Genomic DNA, 27,247 nt, shown 5'->3' on the forward strand with positions numbered 1-27,247 from the left:
CGCTAGCAGCATTCCTCTGCTTCAGGAATCATCGGAGAACATCGCTTCTCCACGGAAGCTGCGTGCGAGGAAGACTAGCGGATCCAGATTTGCTTTTTTTGGGGGGGGGGCAACTCATGTACCTAGGAGCCAAACCTAGCGTAACCCCAAATCCTATTTTCTCATCGGATTTAGGCCAGTTATTTTTCGTCACAGCCCTGACACGATGAACATTTTTTTTTAATTAGAAAGAAAAAATATAGAAATGGTAACCCACCCGACCCATGCCTTTATATCACTTTGTATAAACACTTCACATTGCTTTTGTCGACCAGTTAACCCGCTCCGGGTCGATGCTTGGCGCAACCTTTGCGGGCCGGGAGGTGGTAAAACACCCCCTGTTTAACTCGGCTCCTGGGCCACGCACTGATTGAACTATGTTTCATTATCGTTGGGGGGGGGGGGCAAACAGGCCACTTTAGGCCTTTGAGGGGGCATAGCCCTAAATGCCCCCTCCCTGCAGATCCGCCAGTGTAAGAGACCATTGGAGATGGAGGAAGCTCTGCTGGGTGGACATTCAGGACCGGGACCACGGTCTGGTTACGGGTACTTGGACCGGGCTTTGCCATGGCCTGAGAATGAATGAGTAACTTCACCACCAATGCATACATCGACAGTCGACACCATCACGAGAGTTCAATCAACACTGGCGGCCGCAGCCCCTCGAGGTAAAACTCACCAAGCCTCCAGGCGGCAGCGGGCGTCGTTCTCGTCCTCGCCAAGTGGCAAGTAGGCTCTGGACACGAGACGGCTCACAATTGTGACTTGGGTACTTTGATTATGGTTAGAGCAGACGAAAGTTATCACTGTGCTGCTGCCGCGGTCGGGCTCGAGGGGCTCGAGTGTCGACTAGGCGTCTGTGGCGCTAGCGTGTCTGGTCCGAGTTCCGACTGAGATTATGGGCTGGTGCCGGACGTGGTTTGCCCAGAGTTTAGCTGCGCTGAAGCGAAGGTCGCATTACAGGCGTGACTTTAAAAAGTGTATCGACAACGTCTACACTAAATAAAGTCAATTAACTACTGACCTGAAACTACGCTTAAACTCTTCACCCACGAACTCTGCCTGAGACTTTCGTGAAAACCACCGTATTATTACTGCCACTAACACCAAGCAAAACCAATGGAGACTGCAACGCCCGAAAAGTAGGTGCAAGCTTTTGGAAATCGCGACTGCGCTTGTTGAAGACAATGGCTCATAATTTTTTAATTGCGATTTTCGAAACCAGCAGACTCGATTGCAAATGTTTTGGGCTATAGGCATGTCAACTTTATTTTTCGAGACACCCTAGTGTCCACTGTCCAATGTCACGCATCCTGTAACGTGTCTACATACATGTTTGAATGTAAACAATATTGGTTTATTGTTTTATCCACGCCCCAAAAAGAACCCGTTGAGGATACCGCTACCATTTCTGCCGTCCAAAGCCAAAACACCGTATCCCAGGTTTTTCAAATTTTACAGGGGAACGATTTTAAGCTTTCTTACTTCGAGGTGTGATTTCTGTGTGAAGAAATCAACATTCCGTGATAGGAAAAAGACCATCAGAATTGTCTGATCTTGCCGAATTGATACATGTATTCAAATTTCATAATAATCATTATCATTTTACTTAGCATTCGATATGGTGTTTTGGCTTGGTTTGTATGTAAATTTTGTGCCTTTTCGCGGAGCAAAAACACCGTATCGCGTTTTATGCCCCAATACGGTGTTTTGGCTTGGATGACCTCCAAGTTACGGTAAAGTTGAAGCATACAGTTTACATGATGGAATGATCCATCGACAATTGCCAGCATTCGGAATCATCGATGCTGCATCATGTGTAGGAAATAGGCGGGTCTATGTAATATGGAGTTCGCGACAAAATTCACGAATTATTAGGGGAATATTCTAGGGTCTAAGGCCTTTCAGCAATACCTGCCAGACTATCACGTGGGCATAGTAAATCAGATCGAGGCTGCTTTGAATGCAGCAAGCAGGCGGTCCACCTCAGTTCAGGCAAGGAAGCCAGTGGCGAATATCGAAGAGAGGCCGATCGTGATTGGGCTGACGAAGGGGTGACGGCGACGGTGTCAGTATGATGAAAGAGGTGATGATACATAAGCTTAGGTCTGGCAGCTGGCTATGCTCCTTCGTCCCTGGGTTACGGGTCTTCAACTGAACAGTGCGGCAATGCCTGAGAACACCCGCAGCGTCAGAAAGGACTGTTATCATGTGGTGTCCGTTTGCATCGTCTGGAAGGTGTAGCCGGACGTGGAACGGCTGGAGGTATCTGGACGTGGCTGTATCACTTTTTTGCTTGAAACTTGGGACTTTCATCCAGTCTACAAAGGGGAGAGCAGAATGTGTTTGATGACGGAGAGTCGCAGACTGAAGGCAGCCCAGGGGCGAACGTTTGATGCGTACATTGGACTTTTCTACAAATTTGCTACAATTAGAAGACGGTGCTAAAAATAGTTAAATGAAGCAACGGAAGTGTTGTCATCTTCTAGTTACAGGAAAGTCTGAGTTCCACGCATATTCAAGGGTTCGCCGGCCGCATTCACAGGCTCCGAAACCAACTGATTTCTGATTCAGTTTTGGGTTAACTTACCTGGCACGGCTACGACATCGGCGTTCATGCCGGTGTTTTCAGGTTAGATCGACTTTAGCGTCAGTCTGGATTGCGAGGTAGTTCGATTGCACACTGAACACTTAACAGCATTCATCAGCGCTCATTTTTGGACTGTGTGAAAGACCCAAGTTGCAGGCAAAAAGTAAATACCAGATTACTCCACCAGTTCCACGTCCGGCTACACCAGTCATCCCAGACGATGCAAACGGACACCACATGATAACAGTCCTTTCTGACGCTGCGGGTGTTCTCGGGCATTGCCGCACTGTTCAGTTGAAGACCCGTAACACCCAGGGACGAAGGAGCATAGCCAGACCTAATCTTATGTATCATCACCTCTTTCATCATACTGACACCGTCGCCGTCACCCCTTCGTCAGCCCAATCACGATCGGCCTCTCTTCGATATTCGCCACTGGCTTCCTTGCCTGAACTGAGGTGGACCGCCTGTTTGCTGCATTCAAAGCAGCCTTGATCTGAGCCACTTCACCCATGTGACAGTCTGGCAGGTATTGCTCTAATGGCTTACATCTTTAAATATTATGCCTCTAAAAATTGTGTCGTTATTATTTTCGCCGTCAATTTTGTCATGAATTTCATATTGAGTAGCTTATTTCCTAAACACGTTGAATCATTCTTGCTAAAAGAGCGCATCTCAAGGTGATCGAGAATTACCGACACCAACCGATGCCAAAATACCGCATATCAGTCAATACGGTGTTTTTGTCACTGGTTTTGTCGGATACCTCGTTCGAACTCAAAGCCAGAAGACCGCATCACACGTGAAACGGTGGCATGAGAGTGGCATAGGTTCAGCGTCCGCCAAGGCCAAAAGACCACATCGCTGTGATACGGTGTTTTGGCATGAGTTGACGACTTGAAACAACTGATGAATTTCACAAACACACTTCATACGGCATTTTGGTGGCACCAAGTAGGTAAATCATGGTTTATCCACAAAAGCCATAATACCTTATCGAATATAATAAAAAATATATTTTTGATACATAACTATAAATGTTACAGCTAAACGCAGCGTCAAAAATGGATTGTCCTGGTATCAAAAACCATATTTCGGAAAAAATGGCCCATACGGTGTTTTGGCTTTGGACGGCAGATTTATATTCCAAAACCAAAAGCCGTACTTATGTTTCATCACTATTCGTGACTTATCTCTCTCAACCAAAGCTTTTGTTTGTGTGCCACCTCGGCAGCCCTTTCTGTGACTTTTGCAGGATGCGTTTCGGAGGCCATCCTTCAGAGAAGCAGCGGACCGCTCGGGACGCGATCCTGTAGGCCCGCGGGTGGCAGATATAGATCTGAGCTCTATATTGAGTCGGCCGGACCGGCCCGGCCGGCCGGCAGCCGCTCAGCCGCTCTGGGTCTGATTTGTGGCGCCGCTGGCGGGGATCGATTGCGGCGCGCTGGTGACAGTCGCGCCGCGCCGACTGCAGGCGCAGCAGAGATGAACAGAGCGGCCGAGAGCCACCAAAAGGTGAGCGCTGAGCTTGAGAGCAAAGATCGCAGAGTGGGTCGACGATCCCATGCATGACAGCAGAGCAGCGAATTTGGCACAATCGAGTTAAAGCTTCGCTACATTAGTTAGGCATTGATAGCGTTGCAGTTCAAAAACCGAAAATACTGAGGTAATGACGTGCTTTGTAGTAAAAGTTGCAGTTCACCATGGTTACTGGATAAAACAAGGGTTATGTCTCATCTTATCTTTTTTATCGTTTCAGGCCTGAAACCAACTAATGTATGCACAATTTGGCATTAAAAGGAATCTTTAATTCCATAGATGATCGAATATCTATTGTCCACTTACACCAAAATATGACCCGTAATAAACCACCTTGCTTATTAGTTACACTGGCGCACGGTTTCCGGAACCCACCAGGCGCTAATCTCAAACACCTCATCGGCCAGTAATCCAATGAGCGTCGACTAAGGTTTACGCTAATTGGTCATAGAAACACCGAGAGCTATGCTTGGCGCTTATAACACTCAAGAACGCTATAGCGCACACTCTGCCTTTTTTACCAGGAAAGGGGCCGTCATTTGAAACAAGAAACTTCTCTCGTGACTGTTTCGTTGAAGAAACAGCAAAGCGAAAAATGTTTCAACATATCTTTATCCACACAACAGCAACTCGTGGGTACAATAAAGTTATAATCGTACTCGCACAACTTTAACGTATATGTGATCACTGCTCATATACGTATGTATTATGTAAGTACCGTTTTTAGCAATATCAAAGTTCTAGCATCCTACGCTGCTACCGAAGGGCGCCACTAGTCTCTTTTAGAGGCTGGGAGTGGCACGCCAATTTATGCTTAGCTCAGCCAATCTAGCTGTTTGTTCTCCGTCTAATCCATTCAGAGCCATTAAGGGATGGCCTTCACTCGCAGGAAACTGAGCTACGTGTGTGATGTTTTGCACATTAGGTCTCTAAATGGACAAAAACAAAGTACGAGGTGGACCACGTTTTAAGAAATAGTGAAAAATGTGTATTTACAGCGGTAAGAATGAAAGAAACGAGAAACACATCACTAATCAAAACATTCGGTTTAGGTTAGCACTTTTGAAGACATGGTGATTATTCTTTCTCTTCGAAATGTTGTTGCAAGGCTTTTTGCTTTGTAGGACGTAGGTATTACCTTTTAAGATTTGCTGGCTGAGCTCATATACTTATTAGTTATGTGATTTCTTTATGTGATATTTATGTGAATTCTTATGCTAATGAATTCACATCAATAGAGTCTTTTTAGATATTATATATTAACACATGGTTTCCCGTGTGTAAATGGTTTTAACGCACGACGTGGATGGATTGGAGCACGAGTGTGTTAATGCACGAGTGAAACGAGTGCATTAACGCACAAGTGCTCCATTCCATCCACGAGTGCGTTAAAACCATTTATGCACGGAAACCATGTGTTAAACTAATTAATACATGCTTAACGGTGCGAATTTGAATTAAAATTAAACTTAGTCCATGACACTAAAAGGGCCTTTTATGGGAATTCTTAGAATAAAGTCAATGACCTTTCCAAAAAACTTCAGTTGAGAAAGTCATCATTGCACGCGCGTGCACCAATTTAAATTGGTGCACGGCTACCTTCGAATTAACGCACGGTTAATCTCCAGTGAACGCACCGTAAAGTATGTATTAATTATAGTTTATGTTTTTATTAACTGCTTATCAGTACAGAAAAATACGACAGTTTTACATAAATAGACTTGAAACAAGGACTCCCTCGGATATTCCACTAACCATGTATCCATCGTAGGTCCAGCTGCCAAACTTCATGAAGCACGTCTGCTCGTCGAACGGAAAGTACTCGACGTCTATCTCGCAGTAGGACTTGTAGATAGCCGGCGGCTTCCAAACCACGCGGCCGGTGAAGTTGAGGATCGCCTTGGTCATGATGGTGACCTCGTAGTTGCCGTCCGCGCTGCCAGATGGAGAGGAGGGCGGTCAGAGCTGTGACTTACACAATGATGACCTTACCCGTCTAGGGGAAAGTGGGGTAAGACGGGCACCTTAACTTTGGAGCCATTTTTCGGCCGGTTAGAAACATCATAGAAACGGGAAACTGGGTGAAAACCTTTTTCAGACATTTTACTTTCATTTGCCAGAAGATGAGACTTAGACCTGATTCAACAAATAAACTGCAGCTATTTTTGCAAAACCTTGCAAAAACCCGTCTTACCCCACCCCATGGGGTAAGACGGTCACATGGGTAGGGCAAGACGGCCAGCTTCTTTCACCGATCAGCGCAGCTCGCAACAAATGCCCGAGATTAGCCGCATTTATACAGTCGCTCGTTGGTCTCAAGTGCTTCGGAAATGGCAGTATACGAGATTCGTGCAGAAGGCGTATGCTCCTATATAGGCCCTAGTTCAGAAGCCATGTAGAACCGTTTTTCACATTCATTATTCGAGAATAAACTGTGCCGAAGGAATATTGCTAACATGTCTGTGAGTATCGGAATCGAACATATTCTTATTAGAAATGCTTCTTTTTTCCTACAGCAACAAAAATATTTTCACCATTACAGACCCATTGGGTTCATAGTTGCCCGTCTTACCCCAAACTCAATGTCAGAAGTTCAGCACGATTTTTCGCTGTGGACAATTTGATGCAGACAAAGCAAATCCGCCGTAAATGAACACTGTTGGCATATGAGTGTACCACAAGTGATTGCGAGTTTTTAACTCTATAGTGCTGTACACAAAAGCTTGCACAATACATTATGGATGTTTTCAATGAAATGAGTGTTTTAAAGAAATCAAAATAAAAGATTATCGACTGAACACAAATTCACCAGACTTGAATGGTGGTGTGTAGTGGGAAAGGCAATTCTGGTCCTAACTTTTCTTGCTCGTAGCGCTATTGGTTTGGTCTGCAGAAGGGGTGCCCGTCTTACCTACCCTGACCGTCTTACCCCACTTTCCCCTACGACTGGGGTCACACTACTGAATACGAGTCACACTTCATGAGTCTGACAACAATGACATAATACTTCTAGTTAATGAGCATATGTGATAATGGAAAATAATTACAAGATAATTAATTAGTACTGACTGTAACTGTAGTACTGACTGCATAAGTAAAATTCTTAGCATTGCCTCAGTAAACAAAGAGCTGATATCAAAGAACTAGAGGAATAAATTTGTTAATGAGCAGATCGTACTACGTTAGTCATACACACACACACACAACGAATTTTATTACAAACACAAATGAAAATAAAAACAAGATGAGCATGCAATTGGCGCAAAAGTGCCTAAACACTTGAATCATGGCGCCTTTTGCTTAATCAGGTAACTCGTATTTACATATTTGTCTACTTGTTTGCTTCTTTATTTTGACTATGTGTTGACCGCCGCTCGTATAGGTGTGAGTTCATTTACCCGCTCGGTAATAAAGATGGATCAGCAGCCGGCAGCAGCAGCGCCAGGGGTTCCCTATTGTATATTTATTTATTTATTTGTTTATTTATTCATTCATTTATTTATTTATTTATTTATTTTCATTATTTCATTTATTTTTACGCATCACACACTTTTGCGTTTCACACACAAAAACGTTTAGTTGACATAATGTAATTTTGGACCTGTTGTGCCAGTGTCAGGAGTTGTTCATGCTCGTTGGTTGTTCCGTGTAGAAGGAGATTCAGTTTACCTGTGTCGGATTTAAGGGCGAAGTCGTCACAAATATTATGAGTAATAAACCTGTATAAAGTACGTCGTTGTTCGATATATGATGGGCAGTGTAGAAAAAAGTGTTTTACATTTTCAAGCTCGTTGCCGCAGTGGCAGCTTGGCGAATCTACTCTTTGGATTGTAAATTGATGTGCATTTAATTTCGACATCCCTACTCAGAGTCTCGTTAATAGACAGTTGCCGATTTTTTTACCCAGGGAGTAATATTTCGGTGGATGCTCTTTTGCCTGCATTTTATATATTTCTTTTTTGAATGCCTTCTTTGTCCTCAGAGCTCTGCTCTCTTCCTTTAGTTGATTCCAAAGTTTGGTAGTTGCTGGGATATACGAATTATGATATTTTGTAGTACGATTAACTTGTACCGTTCTAGTTGTTGCGTTTCTTAACCCGCGCGGGGCTGGGGGGGGTAAATTTTACCCCCCCCCTCGCGAATTTTTGCGATATCTCAAAAACGGCGGCGCGCAGCGCCGCCAAACTTTCAGTACCTTTTCTTACATCAATTTGACACGTTCCCTGAAAATTTGAGCGAAATCCGTCGGAAAATTTTTGAGAAATTGACGTTTTAGTGACGTCATGTTCGCCATTTTCGCCTCAAAAACGGCAAAAGTTCAAACGCCGCTAACATCTTCATTTTTAAAGGAATCAAGACGTAACAAAAAAGGTTGTACGTAATTTTACTTTGTCTATCAAATGGCTATCTCGGTTTTTTGAAAATTTTGGATTTTGGCCTAAATTTTTTCAAAAAACTGATTTTTTTGGGAAAATCATTATAAAATCCAAAATTTTGAGTCTATCGAAAAAACCGGAATATATGTCAGAGAAGTGGTCTATGTGCACCTACATACCAAATTTTAGAAGAATCGGTTCAAAAATGTGGTAGTTATTCAAAATTTTATGACGTCACGACACACAAAATTTTTGAAAAATGACTTTTTTGGAAGTTCTAGACCTCGTACGGAAACAAAAATAGCACCATTCGATTCGCCGTGAAAAACTGCATCAGATAGACACCTTTTTAGGCCTTAACAACCATTTTCAAAATTTGACCTCACTTGACCTGACCTTGACCTGACCTCGACCTGAAATTCATCCAGAGGTGGTCCATATCACTTATTGAGTGTGCCTATTGAATTCTATGAGTAAAATGACCCATAAAACATGTGTCGCACATGCCCTTTTCTATATTTTGTTTTTTGGTGACCTGACCTGACCTGACCTGACCTTGACCTTGACCTCTGAATGATATTGTATGCAACGAATATTGTCTTGGTAGCCTAAGAACACGTTTTGGGCGATCAGTCTCAGTCCATGACTCAATTCTTCGGCAACTACGGTGCAAGGCCGATACTGTAGAAACTTGCAATTTGTACCCTTGACCTGACCTTGACCTTGACCTCACTTTAAATTAAGTACATGATTTTAGTAGTTCGTGATGAGAGCTTTCGATTGGCGTTTGAATTTTCCAAATCGGACCATTAGTTCGGGAGATAACAGGGGGGGGGGGGTAAATTTACCCCCCCCCCCCCCAGCCCCGCGCGTTCGGCTGGAGACCCCAGCCCCGCGCGGGTTAAGGGTCTATCAATTTGGTTGATTCGTTGTGGTGGTATTATTATCATTTGCCATCGCCATTTGCGGCTAGCAACTGCATCGATTGTTGGTGGTAAATTCACCGACACAAATCAGGCTCAGGAATCTTCAAGCCCAGAAAATCCTAGATAATAGATTTATGCTATTGGAGATAAGAATTGACCCATTGCGGCCAAAATTCCAGAATCACCAGTTATTGCAGGAGATCGGGGCAATTGCTTATCACAATACACCAGGGCGGCCAATCGCTCGACGGAAGTGGAAGAGTAATCTCGTCACCCTGTCGTCTCTATCTGCGTCGTGAATGGCCTACCGGAGGCAGCGTTCAGCAGAGATCGGCTCACCGACCGCGTTATCAGCGTACCCAGGCCGTCGGAGATGGAGCGGGCGCCGGCGGCTCGCTCCGGAAGGGTCGGGTCACCGATCTGACGGGACCGATGGACCGACGAACCGCACTGGAGCGGCGGGTCAACGGACCAGAACGACTGATCGGACCGGCCAAGAGGTACCTTAAAGGTATGACATATCAGTGGTACACTGTGGATGTCTGGTAGGAAACGCAGTGGAAGTCTGGTAGACCCGAGTAGCAAACGACTTTGTCTCTTTGCACTGTGCCTTTCGCATAGGCAATATGACCGCGTGGGCGCATGTGCGTATTGCTGTGCAATATGCATCCTGCTTATTGGTGTTATTTGCCGATAAACAATATGCAACTAATGAACAAACTGATCCGAGGATCAAGAGTGGGAACTGAAAGCGAATAGAACGAATTGAGGGAAGATCGGGTCCAAGAACGTATGGATCAGCGGACGGTCAGGCCGACAGAGCGGCGGGACGGCGGACGACCGATGCCGGTGGACCAAAGGGTTGGACCACAGAGTCGCCGCCAAGTGGACCAAAGGGTTCGACCGCCGCACAGCCGCAGAGATAGCGAATAATGGATGAGCGCAGCTGTCGGTTTTCTCGCCGCCGGCAGAATGGCTGCCGTCCGATGGCCGCCACCGCCGAGAATTGAATTATGGACGGCGAGAGAAAACGAAAAACCTGAGAGAGACTCACTTGGTGGCAGTCTGAACAGAAGGTGAGCTTCAGAGAGGAAGGCGATCGAGCAGAAATGGTCATAAATGCCGGAAAAAAATAGTTTTGGTGTAAGAAGGGATCTCATTAACCGTTCCTTGCTGTGGTGGGGACACTAGCCTTTACATCCAAATTATATGCATGACACAACCCAAAATTGGGTAGGTATTTTGTATTGCGTAGGCTTTGCATTGCTATGTTTACATAATATGGTCATTGGGCTGTCATTACATCTATTCAAAACATTCGAAATAATACACCTAATATACACACAGAAAAATATTAACACCGTTAGCGGTGTAATTGCACAGTACATATCTGAGCACTTGAGGAAAGTTAAATTAGTCCCTTCCCCGCTTAAATTACTCGCGCTTCCAAATGTACACCAGGAAGAAGGTAATAGAACACTGTTAGGAGGGTTGGGTGTTTTGCTACATGTAGTAAAACACCCAACCCTCCTAACAGTGTTCTATTACCTTCTTCCTGGTGCTCATTTGGAAGCGCGAGTAATTTAAGCGGGGAAGGGACTAAATTAACTTTCCTCAAGTGCTCAGATATGTACTGTGCAATTACACCGCTAACGGTGTCAATATTTTTCTGTGTGTAGAGGTGCTATTGTTGCAAAGTGGATAAGAAATAAGACATCGAAATAACGAGGATCTCATTCCCAATACCTTTTGTAATTCGTCTTGGTATTGTACATACCACCAACATCTCAATTTATACCACGGAGCTGTAGTCGGAGCTGTTCTCAGTGCCCGTTAAATATTCCAGCGGCTGAGCTCGAGGCTGTTCTAGCAAATATTCATAAATCACTCTCATCCTCTTGTCACGCCGGGCGCCTCCAATATTTCCAGATGGGGTTGACAGACACCCTAGACATCACTTACGATTGCTGTTGTGACGAGATATTGGTTTCTGATGCTAGGGAGGCAGAAGTGTAGTGCAAAAATTCGACGTCACTTTATGCATTGCAATTTTACTATTCTGGTAGCACTTCAAGCCTCGTGAATTATTAACAGAATGGCCGCACGCTGTGCAGAGAGAAGTCACTGCGAAATGAAATGACCTTTTGTCAGACCGTGACTGAAGACAAACAGCGGACAGCGGCATTTGCGAGATGTCACACCACTGCACGGGCGAGCTCACTTATTATATAGGACGATGTCGGGAAGCCAGATGTGTTCTGAAGGGACGTGTAGCGTCTGAACCCCGCCATACTCTGACGGGTCCCAGGCCAGCTTGTAGTCGTTCCATTCCTGTGGATGGACGGGGAGGGGGTCAATGGTGGTATGCACCTGATATCAACGTCTCCATGAATCCCAAACTTGGATAGGTGCGTTCTGCGATCTCACTACAGATGTGGGTTGGATTTTTGATTTCATTCGATCTCGCGGTGATTGATGAAAACTTTAGGATACGACAAGGGGCTCTTGTATGGTCAGCTCAGTGCATCCGCATCCAGCTTTAACAGTCAGTTTGCATCATGTCGTCGAGATGAGTCAACACCCTGGTGCAAAGCATAATAGACTCTGAGTACAAATATTAGTAAACCTCAATTGGCATGTGTTGCCAAATCGGAAATAGCGACAACGTATCTTTTTCAGATGTCACAGTATATTTTCCTTAGCTGTCAATGTTCAAGATACATTGCTATTTTTGTTGTCCAACTGAGGCAGTTTAATTCAATTGGGCGGATATAAATTGGTTCTTAGGAATTAGATCTGCAACGAACAAATATGGTTTGCGTGCAGACCTTATGTACACTTCCTTCAGAAGTGCGTGTCTCCATACAGCAGCTTTGGAACTTTTTATGTTGTAATTCATTCTTGGGCAGTAAGAAGTTGATGTGAACCTATTTTTTTTTTTTTGAAGTTACAAGTAGATTACAGGTTGCACCAGCTGCTCTCGAAGAAACTCCCCGCCCACCCAGGCACGTCACCGAATCAGCCCCCTCTCTCCGTTCGATCGCGCGCATGGTTTCATTCCCGATGACTGGGAGGGGGAGGAGCAGGGTCACCGGCTATCACCCGGTCCGGATCGACACGTGGTGTCAGCGCCTAACGTCGGCAGACGGTCTCAGACGCAGACGTGACCGGCGTGCGGAGACGGACGGCGCCGGGTCTGCCGGGGAGCCGCCAAACACACATCGATCCGACCTCACCGCCGCCGCCGCGCCGCCGCCTCATCGCCACCCGCAGCGGTCAGCCGACGGCTCGCGACTTAGCGCCCGAGTCGTGCACCTGACTGCCTGACCAACATGGGTGAGTAACTTATAACTTCAATTACAGCTCAGTAACTCATGATCCGATTGCGCTGCGTTCGTGTTTGAAATACTTCCACATCAAGGTGCCAGTTCGTGAATTTTGACGAATCACAGCAAAAGTCGTGTGCTGCGACTACACAGTACACATAATGTTGGCCTCATACTCTTAGTGTTTTGGTCAGTTAGCGTATACCGCTAACGTGTATGTACTCGTATGTTTTGTTACCAATGAGCTTACATATAACGCGATGGCATAGACGTTAGGTGACGAAAAGTCATGCAATTCGTGATACAACCTCAGGAGACGGCAGCGGTCCAGTTCCTTACCTGTTCAACCCAGACATTCGTGGTCATGATTTGGCTCTTCATGTTCTGAAAGAAACGGAAAACAATGTCAGATGGTGGTTACAAATAGATGCGTTTTCAGACAAATCACTGTATAACCCAAAAAGGAGAAAAGACGTTAGGCATAACATAAATATAGAGTAGACCGGGTCAAGTCGTCCCGCCGAGGTAAAACACCTCACCGATGTTTCTCGGAACTGGCACGATTCTGAGGAAGCATCCTCTCTTTTATAAAACGTGCACATATGATTATTATATGAGTAGACTTGAAAGGAACTGTGATACCCAGCAGCCGAAAATGTGTTTTTGGAATTTTTTTTTACGTTTTGTTGTCACTTGTCAGATTATGCATCATAGCGTTTTTTATGGGTCACATCAGGGTTATAGTTTTTTTGCATTGTGAACAGCTATTATCTGACGCTTCTAATGCCGGGCTGGTTCATGCTCAATTGTATCTTGCTGGAGCGCACAGCGTTTTTCCCTGACCGAACTATGTGATGGGGTAAAACGCCCCAGTAGGTCGCGGGAAAAAAGCCCCATGGGGCGTTTTACCTCATGTGTTGTTTGAGCCACCCACTTTCTAATGTTCGGCAGCTGGCGAACAGTAAGATTCTATGCATTTATACATGCCTATTTCTATCAACAACTAGATGGCAAGTGAAGTATTTTGTTAATATTTGTATTGCAACAATTTATCATTTGGCTTTATAAGGCAGGTGAAAAACCTGACCATACAATAGTGTCACAGCTGAAGGCCGGATGGGATGGAAGGTGCTTCGTGCTAACTTCAGCAACTGCTTCTGCAGTGGTCTAACGGACCTCTCATATAAGATTTAGGCAATAACCATGCTCAATTTCTAATCTTGAGTATGGGGCTTCTTGCCCCAGGCAGTGGGGTGTTTTGTCCTGGTGGCGGGGCAAAATGCCCCTTCTGCTTCACAAATCACTTCCTAGTTGAGAGTCCGATCACAAGTGAATGAATTTGAGGGTTGAACTTTAACCCTATTAGTGGCAGGGGGGGGTTGTTTTCATCCACCCCTCAGGTTTTTCGGGAATATCTCCGAAACCGCTGAAGCTACGATGCTGAAATTTTCTGACTTTTCCTAAAACTAAATTGGGCACATTCCCTGAAAATTTCAAGTTCATAACTTTACCAGGGGCGGCTCCAGAGTACTGGGAATTAGGGGTCCTACTATTCGTGAAGCGAGTCATTTGGGCGAAGATCACGATGCTGATGTAGTATAACTGTATGCACCAGTTTTACGAACAGTGAATGAAAGGTATCATATGATAACATATACAAAGTTATTGTGCATCCTCTTTTGACACGTTTTTGCTATAATAGGCGGATCCAGGCGTCCAAAAAGGGGGGGGGGTATGTTTTACCTCCCAACATAGGTGCCCTGACACCGCCTATGCATGACCAATACAACTGTAGTCGTTCTCTCATAAGAAAATTGTAATATAACAATACCATTGCCACCCTTTTTAGAAACAGTACCAACAAAAACCTTATTTACTATACTTTTTGTGTACCCCCAATCTCAATGATCTGTATCCGCCTATGATTTTTGAAAATGCATATTTTTAGGATCCATGTGAATTCCTGGTTCATTCTCTATCGATCGGCAAAAGTTGCGTTAAGATTGGTTCAGAAACCTGGCCGTGATAAACAGTCTAAAATGTATCTGCAATTTGCCCGTTTTTACCCCCCCCCCCCTCTACCCCCCTTTTGACATTTTTTAAATTTCTATTTTTTAGAAATGTAGATCACGTTGAGCGAAATCGAATGCCGTTTGAATTTTGAAAATCGGCCCGTTAGATCTCGAGATATCAGGGGGGGGGTCGTAAACAGCCCCCCCCCCCCGCCACCAATAGGGGTAGCCAGGAGCCTGCCACTAATAGGGTTAAAGTAAAATGTCCATAGAACGGACGGAGCACAAATTTGAACTTTCAGGTGATGTGGGACAACAGTTATTAAACGGAATAAATTATCTGGGGCGTCTTGCCTCAGGCTACTCTACCCCAGCCTGATAAGTAAAAGGCTATGCTCGCACCATTTACACAATCCTAAAAAATGCAGCCATATCCCCCATGTCTTACCACATGCTACAGTAAAATTAGCTTCTGATAATATTGCAACTTTAATGCTCGCTAACATTGCTTGTGTTTATTCTCCAACAAATCATGCTAAAGGAAAATTTATTTCGCAGTTCGCACAATCGCGGACCTGACAACATTTTTCGTGTGTGTTTCGTCCCCGTTACTGCGTGTCTCTACTATGCGAGCGGTGCCGCTTTCGCTAGTCTTCTCGCCATCATCGCCACGTTTTTTACCCCATCGCATTCATTTCCTTTTCTTTCATCGCCTGCCCGCACCCCGCCAGCGACAGAGAAAGGAGCATCACAGGCGAGCAGGCGAGCCCGGGGATTCGGGGGAGATGGGGAGCGCCTCCCACCATCAAACATCAGACCTCGCCGCCTTACTCAGGGAGACACTGCGTGAAACGAGCCGGCGCGAGCCTTTTCGCCCGCCTCCCCCGGGATGTCTCACCGCGCTCTGACTCGTGCTCACAGCGAATGTGATACCACCCAGTCTCCTCCCCCCTCTGCCCTCAGTTCTCTGTCCTCTCGCTGTGCTCAGACCTCCGTCCCGGATCACTCGTGTAAGGGAGGGGGCGGACAAAGGGCCGCCGGGACCTGATGTGGCCGGGTCAGCACTCAGCAACGGTCGTGGGCGACCCGTGCCAGCCGCTTTGTATCTGCCAAAGGGTGGCCCGGCTGTCAGCGGCGCCGGCCCTCAAACACTGCAAGTATCGCAGGTATTTTTTCATTATTATTATAATCATTACTTTCCAAACAATATACTGAGAAGAGCTAGAGAGTACTCGTAGCCAGCGGTAAACAATGCTTGAAACTATTTCTGGGGCTCGCGATTGGCAGATAACATCTCACCTATATGGCATGACCGTTTTAAATGAATTACAAAAAGTTGATACCTTCTTATCTGACAATTGCATGAAAAGGAAGACGCACAATATGCACAAGGAAGATGCACATGGCGCCTGCTGTGATATTTTGATCTGTAAAAGGTCGCCACGCATTGCTTTGAATCCAAGGAGTGAACTGACAAATGTATCAAAGAACTTCAAAGGATCTGATGATTGGAAGTGGTCTCATGTATGTGAATATCAGGCACGTGCATGAAAATGAAACTTGGATACTGGATAGGTATGATACTATCTGATCTCACAGACTTTGGTCTCGGATCCAACTTAGTCATAGATTTAGCTGTCTGGAGGCATATGCCTGCGCCAAACCACATGACAGGCGTGCATCCAGCTCTTTTAGACTTAGTTTCATGAGATAGCTTCCTTTCAATAAAAACTGCATTGCAACAAAACGACAACAAACACTTCCAAGTTCCAACTTATGTCCATCAGTCTTCGCTCCTCATATAATGGAAGGCTGTCCCGTTTATTTCATCCCGCGTTTCATCTAAATCGTTTCAGGGCATCGGAGTCGCTGAACCTCCCATCGCTTTGCGTCCGAGTTTCGTAAGGGCGTCGGGCAGTTGGCAGCTGCAGCTGCCGGAAGCCGCAGCCGGGCCAGCTGTCGGACCTGTCTGGAAAACTTCCGAAGCTGGCGGAGCGGCCCGGAGCGGGCTGTCGCCGACACTCTGGTACCATATTGATCGTCGGCCGGCCGGCGGGAGGTGGGCGCTCGGAGCCGGGCTGCGAGAGCGGCGCCCGAGCTGCCGCAGCCCAGGGGAGCACGCATTGTCACCGACTGGTCACCGGCGCAGCGCCGCCGGCTGCAGCCCGACCTTGGGGGCGGGGGGGGGACTGTGGACCGCAGAGGGATGCAGGGGAGAGGGGTGGGGCGGGGAGGGAGGGCCAGCGAGCTGATGGATTGTCTGGGGAAGCCGGGTGCAGCTGATGGAGCCGCGCCGAAAACTATTAGATTGGTGGGGTGTGATGGTAGGGAGAGAGGCGTGTGATCGACTGGTACCCTGAATAATTAAAAACCAACGCTTGTTTTCCGCTAAATTATTGCTTTTTGCATTCTTGCAGATATCTATTGTCAAATGTATATTATTTGATCTATTTGTATCAAGTGTCATTGTTCTAAGATTTTCTTATTGACGATTAGATGAAAAGACTAGAAACTTACAGATTGCATTCCATGATTCAGGATCCAAAGCTGAGCACCAGCTAAGGATATGTCCACTTTTTATAACAGCTTTAGTCAGACAAGAAAACGCGTGTTACTTATTCATTGCAGCGTGACAAAGGAATTATAAAAAAAAACATATGGTCGTGGTTGAGGTCAGCTCAATGCCATTGTAATCATTGCACGGCCCAATATCATGTCGAGCCAAGCTTTCGTCTCCCTTATAGATAGCTCTCAGGCTCGCTGAAGGTTGGAATCATACACGTTCAACTATACCAAGCGGTGACTCTTCCAATGGCCAATGGCTTCAAAACTTTTAACTAGTTCCCGTTCTCAACGTGCAAAATTAAATAAGCTTTCTCCAAATACCAATTCTTTTCTGTTCTCACTCGAGTTTATATTGAAATGGCCTAACGTCGTAACTGCAAACTGCAAAGCCCAACCCTTTGTCTGAGCAGTGCTCTAGATGAATGTGGCAGCAGGAGATAAGGTCCAGCTTTCAAATAGACACGAGCCTCCACTTTGAAACTGACATAACTTGGCAGTCTATCAAATATATCCGAGCATGAGTTTCACAAAGTCTGCTTTACACGCTGGCTGCCATTTCCGTCGGCTGCGATCGGACGGATCGCCTGACCGACCAGCGCGAGCCGGGGCCGGGCTGGGAACATTGGTCGATTGCTGGCCGAACAAAGTTGGCCAACGGTCGTCCCTCTCAGTGGGGCGTCGGTTCCGACAAGGCCTGGTCTCAGGAACCGAGAGCGCCCCTGCCTGTCAGCTCTGCAGGAAGACGCTGCGTCCGGGGCGAGGCTGAAAAGAGGAGAGAGAGAGAGAGAGGAGAGAGAGAGAGAGAGAGAGAGAGAGAGAGAGAGAGAGAGAGAGAGAGAGAGAGAGAGAGAGAGAGAGAGAAAGAGAGAGAGAGAGAGAGAAAGAGATAGAGAGAGAGAGAGAAAGAAAGAGAGAGAGAGGGGGAGGAGGGAGGGAGATGATTGTGGTGGCACGATGCCGCAGTCTGACTAATGGCAACCACTTAGCTAGCCGGAGATAATTATTGGCAGGGAAGCACTGGTAGCGAATCGTGTAGTAACAACCCAGGACATGACAGGGAAGACACACCGAGCAGTGTTCGCCATGGGCCGGGCCAGCCCAATGGGCCATGGGCTGGGCTGGGCTACGGGCTGGGCTGGGCCCTCAAATATGAAGGATCGATGGGCTGTGGATGGGCTGGGCCAAGAATTGTAGAGTAGAGTCAGGAGTTCGCAAATGAGACAAATACTAAAACTACATAGCTTATTACCGTGCAAGACTAAAAAACGAGTTAATAAAGCACGCATGCAATGTGCATTGTGCATGTTGCTCGTAAAAGATTGTTTCTTTGCTACCTTTTGATACCTGTGTGGTGTCAATAATTTTTTAATACATTCATTTTTGACGGGCTGGGCCGGGCTGGGCTTTGACGCTTTTACCATGAATGGGCTCGGGCTGGGCCGGGCTGTGAACCCATGGGCCTGGGCTGGGCTGGACTGGGATTTTACGGCCCATGGCGAACACTGACACCGAGCCACCCTGATGCGAAACAAGAAGGCCTATTTAGCAGCTGGCTCTGTATATCCATGTATATCTCATCATGTCCGACTGGGTCGATGCAGGACAGACCACTATGGCAAAAATGACAAAAAAAAAAGTTGCACAAAGACGGCACATAACCAGGAATGAGTGCCCCACGAAGGAAGGCAAAGCAAAGCAGGAGTGGTTAAGTATGGTATGATCATGGCAGTTGTTTCTCCTGTTTTCTGTATAATCATCACAGGCAGTAAAGTCAACTTTACTTAGCCGTCGCCCGCACATGCCATTTCCCCATCCTAAGAACGCACGTGGGGGGGGGGAGGTTGCCACCCCCGCGCCATTTCGCTCCTGCTAGAGAGAGCGCTTCGAGAGAGAGCTGCTAGAGAGAGCTCTGCTGCTAGAGAGAGCGCAAAAACCAACAGATTCTTTGGGAAGGGACAAATCCAATGGTACCCAACTTTGCCTCATTTGGTCAATCATTGACCTTTCAGGTCAGGTCCAACTAAAAAATGTTGCTGTTTGAGGCCACCGTTGGAATATCCCTTGCTGTGCCCAACAGATACCGATGAAGCTGGCGTTTGTGGTGCCAAGCCAGCTAGACCAGCTCTTTGTCCCTCTATCCGACTAAGTTTTTACTGACACTGGTCATTTCAGGTCATGTTAGGTCAAGGTCAATGATATGTTTTTGTATGTCTGTGTGTGTTTTATACTGAAGTGTGCACCGATTGGTTTGTGTGTCCCTATTACACGGGATCATGAACTGCCGATAAGCTTTTACCAGAAATGCAGTAAAAAAGTTCACGAAAAGAAAATTCAGCTAGCCTAAAATGCAATGTTTTTAGGTGACCTAGGCTGACCTTTTCCCTGACCCTGACATCTGTACATCGTTGAATAACATGTTCTATGACAGGTGGGAGGTAAGATTAGCAAAAAAAAAAAACTAAATCAAGGTGTCAAAAGCTCAAAAGACCCATAGCCAACGCAAGATATTGGGTACCTATTGGTCATTTGGGTCATGACATGACCTGAAGAACAAGGTCATATCTCCGAAACCAAAGATCACAGAAACTAGAAATTTTTAGTTGACGCTGAGAAAGGATAGAGAAGAAGCTGTACGGAAAAATCAGGCTTCCAGCTTTAAAAATGTTGAGTGCAGAGCAGAAAAACTACCTGGGGGTGCCCCCCCCCTTATGTGCGGGCGAGGGTTAACCCTCGCCGGCCGAGGGGGGGGGGGCGGGTGCCGCCCCGCCATAGGGTTTTTTCGCGATAGCTCCGAACACGCTGGCGATAGAGAGCTGAAACTTGGCATACCTGACCTTTGATCCAAGTCGCATCTTTCGACACCAACCGCATTTTTGGGTCAGGTCAGGTCACTGACCTATGACGTCATAAGTGAACCTCTGCACGGTCTTCAGATGTCGCAACTTCGCAACGCCCTCACTGCCAGAGGAGATGTCACAGGGAAATGAAACTTGCAGGATCTAGTATCCATTATGAGTCTCACAACTTGTATATCTCGGATTTTTCCTAAAGGTCATATGAGGTCAGGTCATTTTCGTGACCTCACCATTATAAGTCAATGGGGAAAAATGAAAACTACTATTCTGGCGCCGGGAACGATCTCCAACTATCTCAAGCACACAGAATCGTGATTTGATGCACTCCTTGCAAGGTCAGATGCGTCACTTTTGCAATGTTGACCTTGCGTGACGTCATGTATGACGTCATCAAGGTCATATTAGTTTTTCGTCAATAACTCTTGATCAAATTGAGCTAGCGAGTCGAGAAAGCCACCAATGGACTCAGGAAGACCTGCCGAATCGAATGATATGCGACATGACCTCTTTCGACCAACTTCGTGACCTGGGGGTGCTGACCTGACCTTGACCTGAGGTCAACACCCTAAGTTGACCTGACCCGGACAAAAAGTATATCATTCGACGCGCCTGGGCGAGTCGAACACGATGCTGCCAAAATCGCGGCTCTGCGGCCATTTGTTGCGAAGTTATTCACCAAAAACTGAACCGTACCCTGGGGCACTTGACCTGACCTCAGAGGTCACCGGTTGACCTAGGACCTTAAAATCGGGTACCAATCTCTGCGTCTCGTAACGGCGCACACGCTCGTTTTTTCCGCGACGCGCTAGCTCCACCAGGGGCGAAACGGCGAGGGGGGGTCGTACCCGCCCCCCCCCCCCTCGGCCGGCGCGTATGTAGAAAACCAATAGGTCCGGCGAGGGTTAAAAGTACATGCACAATGGTTAATAAAGCCTTGCCGTATCATTCCAAAAAGAAACTTGCTTGCAGTACTTCTATAAGGTTCTTGGCTGTCGCAAGAATCACGGCTAGATTCAAGGTTGAACGAGTTTGACAATGGTTTCAACAATAACACATCTGTTCGTGAACCGATTTTGTGTGGGGAACGAAGTCATGTCTGTTGCCCTGCTCCATATTTATAGTTACCAAGCAATGGCCAATGGTTTGTGTCCGTTTGAAATACAATAATAACTTGATGCATCGATATGAAGTGAACCGAGCCATTAAAAGTTTCGGGTGACCAAGACTAGCAACAGTGGCTGCTGTTTTATGAGATCAATTTGACAAGGCGCCAAGCAGCGATATCGACCGTAGCTTCCCCTGTTTGAGCTGACCGCGCTCAATGGTGTGAGACCGCCGGGAGAATCCTCTCCCATATTATCCTCGCCGGCTAAGCCCGGGTTTCCGAGGACCCGCTGTTTGGGGATCGATGTCCCAGCACGGTTATTTTTCCGCCGCCCGCTGAGCTTCATCCAGCCACTGCTGTGATCGTTTTCAGCTCCTTAGTCGCGGAGCCACTCCGAGCACATCAGCAGTCCAGCTGGCTAAAACAACGAAATTCCTAGGCACCACAGCCTAATGAAAATAAACGCGGACGTGCTCTCTCCGTGTTGCCATTGATCGCGCTTCTATTGATGTCATTGTTCGAGTTGGCCAGATGGGACCGACAATATAGGCTAGTTATTTCAACAGGACATGCAGACTACAGAGTCAGTCCGGGTAGCGACCATGGAATACAAACCAGACAACTCATAGGTCACTTGACCCAAGGGTTTAAACAACGCCAGTTGGTCGAGAGCAGGCGATTTCTTTGAAAAGTCGCCTTTCAAGATTTGGCAGAGGCGCTCTGTCTAGCTGAGGAAACTAGACTGGTTTATTGGCACATTTATTCCCGCAGATAAGACCATGCTGACAGCAAATGGCCTCATTATCAAAGGTCATAGATATGTTATCGTTATGCAGAATCCCTAAATGTTCTTGTTCGTGCTGAGATACCCAAACTACTGAGACTGAAGATACCCAAACTATTTGCTCATTAGGCAGCATTGTTTTGATGCACAGAAACACTGTTATTGCATATCAACATTCAACGCCTTTATAAATTCAGCTTGAATTGGGAGGGCACCGCTTACGCTAAGCAGAGCTTGTTCGGGAAAATTCCAAAAACTTGTATTGTCTGATCGAGTAATGTCGAATTGAAAACAGAAAATTCGAGGGCCAACAGTGCATTTCAAAATCGGACACCGTCCAAACACTGGCTGGCTGGCACTGGCAGCAATCACTTCATGTTGCTGAAGTACCACATCCATGGTTAGAGCCAGGCGAGGACAAAGCTGCCACAAGTCAGATTCGTCCATCCATACTGAACGCTATACACGACGAGCAAGCTGCGCTACAATAGTATGACATTGGCTTTTTATGCTCTTTCCATGGCGTTGTCAACGGTTCAGCTGTCCATAGCTCGCCAATCGCCCTGCATGGATCTATATCGCAGCCGGCTGTCCAGTAGTTTTCTCCGCGCTGTCCGCTTCCACACAGACCCCCCTTTGTCCGAGGACCGTGGGGGCAATGGAGCCAACAAGCTCCTGTCATCTCTCATTTTGAAAATTTAATGGATGGTGACATATTGGATCCTTGGCAAGTGGGCTAGAAAATGGCTCCATCGTCCTTGCGAATGCTTTTTGTACACTGGTATGTCAATAACAGCAGATTGAAAAGCACCACTCTGTGCAAAGTCCAAAAGGCTGAAGAAGCCGTTCATTCAAATAGGCGAAAAAAATACAATCAAACCAGCGTTTGCACGTAACTATCCTAGCTTCTTTTTTAAGAAGAAGTTTCTTTTTAAGAGAAGCATAGGATATTTTTTAAGTTTAGAAACTTAAAGAATATCCTAGCTTCTCTTTATTCTGGATGACTGGTGTCTGGCAGCTGAAATGGCTTCGGTCACCTTCTAAGAGAGACGGTACGGGTATAGGTACCTTTTAGGTTTAGGGTAGTGCCTCATAGCCCTCTGCCCCAGTGAATCAGTCTTGTCTTTTGTCTTTCAGTGCTTGAGTCAGTCCTCCGGGTCTCCCTACGCTAAGTGCATGTTGGTCTCTCAGTTTTGACATCTCTGACTCGGGACTTCCAGTTCCGAACTAAGCCGTGGTCGGTGAGTTTTTTATGATGTCAGTGATAAGTCGATCAGTTCCAATGCTATCAGTGACCCGAAACTCAGTTCTCATGCGTGCTGCGAGTGGCCCGTGCATCAGCTCCAATGTCATCAGTGACCCGTGTAACTTCACATGTAGTCAATGAACCACACAGCGCAGTAGTAAGTGACCTGTGTCCCTCAGTACTGGAGCTGGTGACCTGTAACTCTCACTCCTCAGTAAACCGTTGACCCGTGCTCTCGTGACCCGTCGGCTGCGTCGGCCGTCGGCGGCTGCTCTTCATCGCCGCGTCGGTCGAACACGAGACCGGTCGATGGCTCGTTTACGGTGGGAGCGCCGGCTCGGTACCCCGCCGTCCGGCCTTGCTCTCCATCTGTGTCCGGCCGAGCTGTCCTCATCAGCGGCCGGTCATCCGTCGGGCTGCCGGACGCAGCCGCCGGCGAACCGTCCGTCACCGCCACACCCTCACAGCCGGCACCTCTACTGGCCCACCGCTGAACTGGTGTCAGAGATGGAACGGTGTGAGGTGTAATATACACACGATGGAGCGTGAATGAACGCCCGAGTTGATAAGACAAAGCACCGCATGGGAGCCTATTATTGTTCCAAATAATAACAATATTTATAATTGTTATTTGGAATGATTGTAGCAAATCATGGTAGCGTGAATTATTGCACGTATTAGAATACTACTTTTCCATATCAGCTAAGTTTATGCATTGAAATCAGTGTTTGAGCGCTGATTTATTGCATTAGCGTTATATTCATCCGAAGTTGGACGCACTATTTCCATTAGCTATTCTCATTCAACGTAGGTATGCAGAATCAGGGGCGCGGGAACTACTTTCCGACTGGGGGGGCACACCATAATAGAGATCAACCTAGGGTACCCCCAAATCTAGTTTTCTCACCGGTTTTAGGCCACTTATTTTTCACCCCTCGGCTTTTTCAACAAAAAAAGAAAACATTTGCAAAAAAAGTGTGGTATTCCGTCTCAAAGATGTGGGGGCACCGCCCCCACGGCCCCAGAGTTGGGGGGGCAAGCTGCCCCCACTGCCCCCCCGGCTCCCGCGCCTATGTGCAGAATGACTAACTGGATGGATTTACCTAGATGGGGCAGAGCGCTGAGAAAAGACTGAGGCCCGCATATCAAGGGACGTAGATAAAACGTTCTTAGCATGCAAATGACCTGGCATCGTCGTTCCCTCTTTCATTGTGCACAATCCGTACGAAATGAGATAGTGGAGAGAAACGCACGTCTTTTTTTAACATAATTTGTGAAGTGATATGGCTTCCTCTTGCCATCAGCTCTACCAACAGCACTATGGACAAGTGTCAGAGTAATCTTCTCATGTTTTGTAAATTTGTGGATACGGAGGCAGCCCGACAGGCGGCATCCAAACGTCATCATTTAGTTGCTACTACCTTAACAAATATAAAATTAGTCTACCTCATCTACAAAGTTGTAAGTGCAGGCAATGTGTGTAACTTTGTAAATAAATAACTCATGTCTTGCGCTAATCAGAGCAAGGGGAAGATGTATCTCAGTAATAACGTCCAATGAATCACTTTGTAGCGTAAGCCTGACGTTCTCTCAGAAATAATTTTTAGCGAAATTGTAATCAACAGCGACATTCATCACTCCTTGGTACAAATTGGACTCGCATTGTCGCATGGACAGAGGAGTTTGGAGCGGTTGCTGTCAAAAGTGCAGGCGGCAATCGTCCACTTAGCCAAAGACACAAGCAAGGGTCTATGTAGAGTCATGCCAGACTAAAGGCAAGAGTTTGTAATTTGAGCGAAATGAAATTTCTAAATTATTTATGCCACATTGGGCGGGACTTTGTTATTATAGGATCATCGACCATCGTAGATGTGGAAGATCTCGCGACGCGAATTCTTGTTTCATTATTTCCCGGTGGCTGGTGGCATAGATTCGAGCCATGTATACGGATGCTAGGTTTGTAAGAGAAATTCTTCTAGTCGGTGAGAAGACACAAGCATACAAACCTAGCATATCAATATTCAATATAGAGGTGTGCGCTCAATGCTTGCTATCTGCATTACTAACATTTTGATCTTCACCTCTGACAGAAACAAAACAGCAGTCCTGAAGAGTAATGAAATGATAAGGCACTAGGCAAGACTTAGAATGTCCTGAGTAGTGGCTCGCGAAAGCCGAGTCCAATTCTGTGCCATTGGCGCTGATGATTTCCCTGCGGCCTTCGGGTGGTTGCTGTCAATTGAGCCCATCAGCGGGCCAACGAGCCACCTCCGCTGCGAGTCGGCTGACCGTGGCAGCCGGGGTCACCTTCCCAGCCCCACGACCCACGCCACTCACCACGTCAATCAGTTGCGAGAGCCGCAGGCCCATCTTGACGGTGATGGTATCCGAGTTGTTTCCCACCGGCCGAATCAGCCGGTTGTACCTGCTGAGCAGGTCATCGTATAACCTCTTGGCGTCCGGGTTGGCGGTGGCCACCAGCCATAGTGTGACTGCCACCAGGGCGGTCAGATACCTCCGATCGACACACATCGCGCACTAGTCTGCGGCGGCTAGCACCGGGAGGAGAAGGTCCGCAGGGTCACCTCCTGCGGACACCGGACACGGACACGGACACGGACACGGACACGGACACGGACACACTGGCGACCGGCGCGTCTCAGCCGGGCTCGGACGGACACTCGGCGACACTGTGACCGTCCGCTGCGTCCAGCCCACGGCGGGGAACACCCATCTCCGGCACGGCCGGCGCCCCGGACCAGCGCTGCAGCCGACTGGCGGCCGCGCGCGCCACCAACGCCGCCGACGCGCCGCCACCGACGCAGCGCCAGCTGTCGGCAGCGACGGCCGTGCTCGATACGCGGCGGCGGCGGCGGCGGCGGCGTGTATCGACACGGAGCGCGGCATTTATCTGCGGCGCGGCCCGGCAGCCCGAGGTGGTCGGCGCCGACTGCCGATGACGGTATTTCGGCACTGACGTCTCCTAATGGCTGACAGGTTGATGAGGCAGCTGATTGGCGTTTCAGAGACTTTTAAGCAGCCATCTGCCAACACAAGAACAGCAGCAGTGGCCGATTCTCACTTGATGGCTCTGTATGTGTTAACGTTACCTCTGATTCGGTTGAGTAGCACGTATCCTCGAGATTATTCAGCTTCGTTCACAATATCAGCGTAGCTGAATAATAGCCGTTTTCACGACGGCCATCTGGTACACATTTGGTCAGATTTGGTGCAGATTTGGTCAAATTAGGTTCAGTGTGTTTCTTCGTAGCAATAAGCTAGGGTTGCGCTAATTGCTTACATGCCTTCTTTGCCATACTTTTAGACATTATCATCGACTAGAACAATGAAGTGAGCTCATTATTCAAATATATTTGCCGTAATAGAGTTAAGGAACAGATCTGAACAGACCTGAGGCCTCTTGCACCAAAATCCTCTTGCACCAATGCTTGGATAATTTTGCATTGTATACCCAGTCCAAGTCTCAAATGTAACAATTTGCGTGCAAAATTTAGCAAACACATGTAGGATTATGTATTGGGCTATTGCAAACAAATTAACCATCGCTAGCCCTCGCGGGCCCGGGGGGGGGGGGCGTTTTTCGCCCCCCCCTGGCGAATATTTGCGATAGCTCCCGAACGCTTAGGGATAGGAAGGCGAAACTTTCAGTACCTTTTCTCCCATCAATTTGACATCTTCTGAAGTAAAAAATTTGGACCTAGCCCCCTTGATGACGTCACAAGGTCCATTTTTCTAGACCCCTGCACGGCAAACTTCGGCGTCACAGACGCAAACTTCAAATAGCTGCTAAAAATAGAGTTTTAGAGATAAAGACAAATTACGAGCACGGTTGTGTAGCGTTTGACCTAGAGAAAAATAAAAAA

General features: G+C 47.0%; 1 protein-coding gene across 1 annotated transcript in view; it reads right to left on the bottom strand.

Moving 5' to 3' along the window:
* Window positions 1-26,186, bottom strand: part of LOC122374361 (acetylcholine receptor subunit alpha-like 1) — a 31,896-nt gene extending 5,710 nt beyond the window's left edge. The window contains exons 1-4 of the mRNA XM_043353053.1: window positions 25,701-26,186; window positions 13,136-13,180; window positions 11,692-11,801; window positions 5,924-6,104 (exon numbers count right to left, since the gene is read on the bottom strand). Coding sequence (XP_043208988.1) covers window positions 5,924-6,104; window positions 11,692-11,801; window positions 13,136-13,180; window positions 25,701-25,895 — 531 coding nt within the window. The 5' untranslated portion in view covers window positions 25,896-26,186. The remainder of the gene's footprint in view (window positions 1-5,923; window positions 6,105-11,691; window positions 11,802-13,135; window positions 13,181-25,700) is intronic.
* Window positions 26,187-27,247: the final 1,061 nt, after the last annotated feature.

The sequence above is a fragment of the Amphibalanus amphitrite genome, unplaced genomic scaffold (assembly GCF_019059575.1).
Source record: "Amphibalanus amphitrite isolate SeventyFive unplaced genomic scaffold, NRLGWU_Aamphi_draft 001646F_arrow, whole genome shotgun sequence".
In the NCBI taxonomy this organism is placed as follows: domain Eukaryota; kingdom Metazoa; phylum Arthropoda; class Thecostraca; order Balanomorpha; family Balanidae; genus Amphibalanus; species Amphibalanus amphitrite.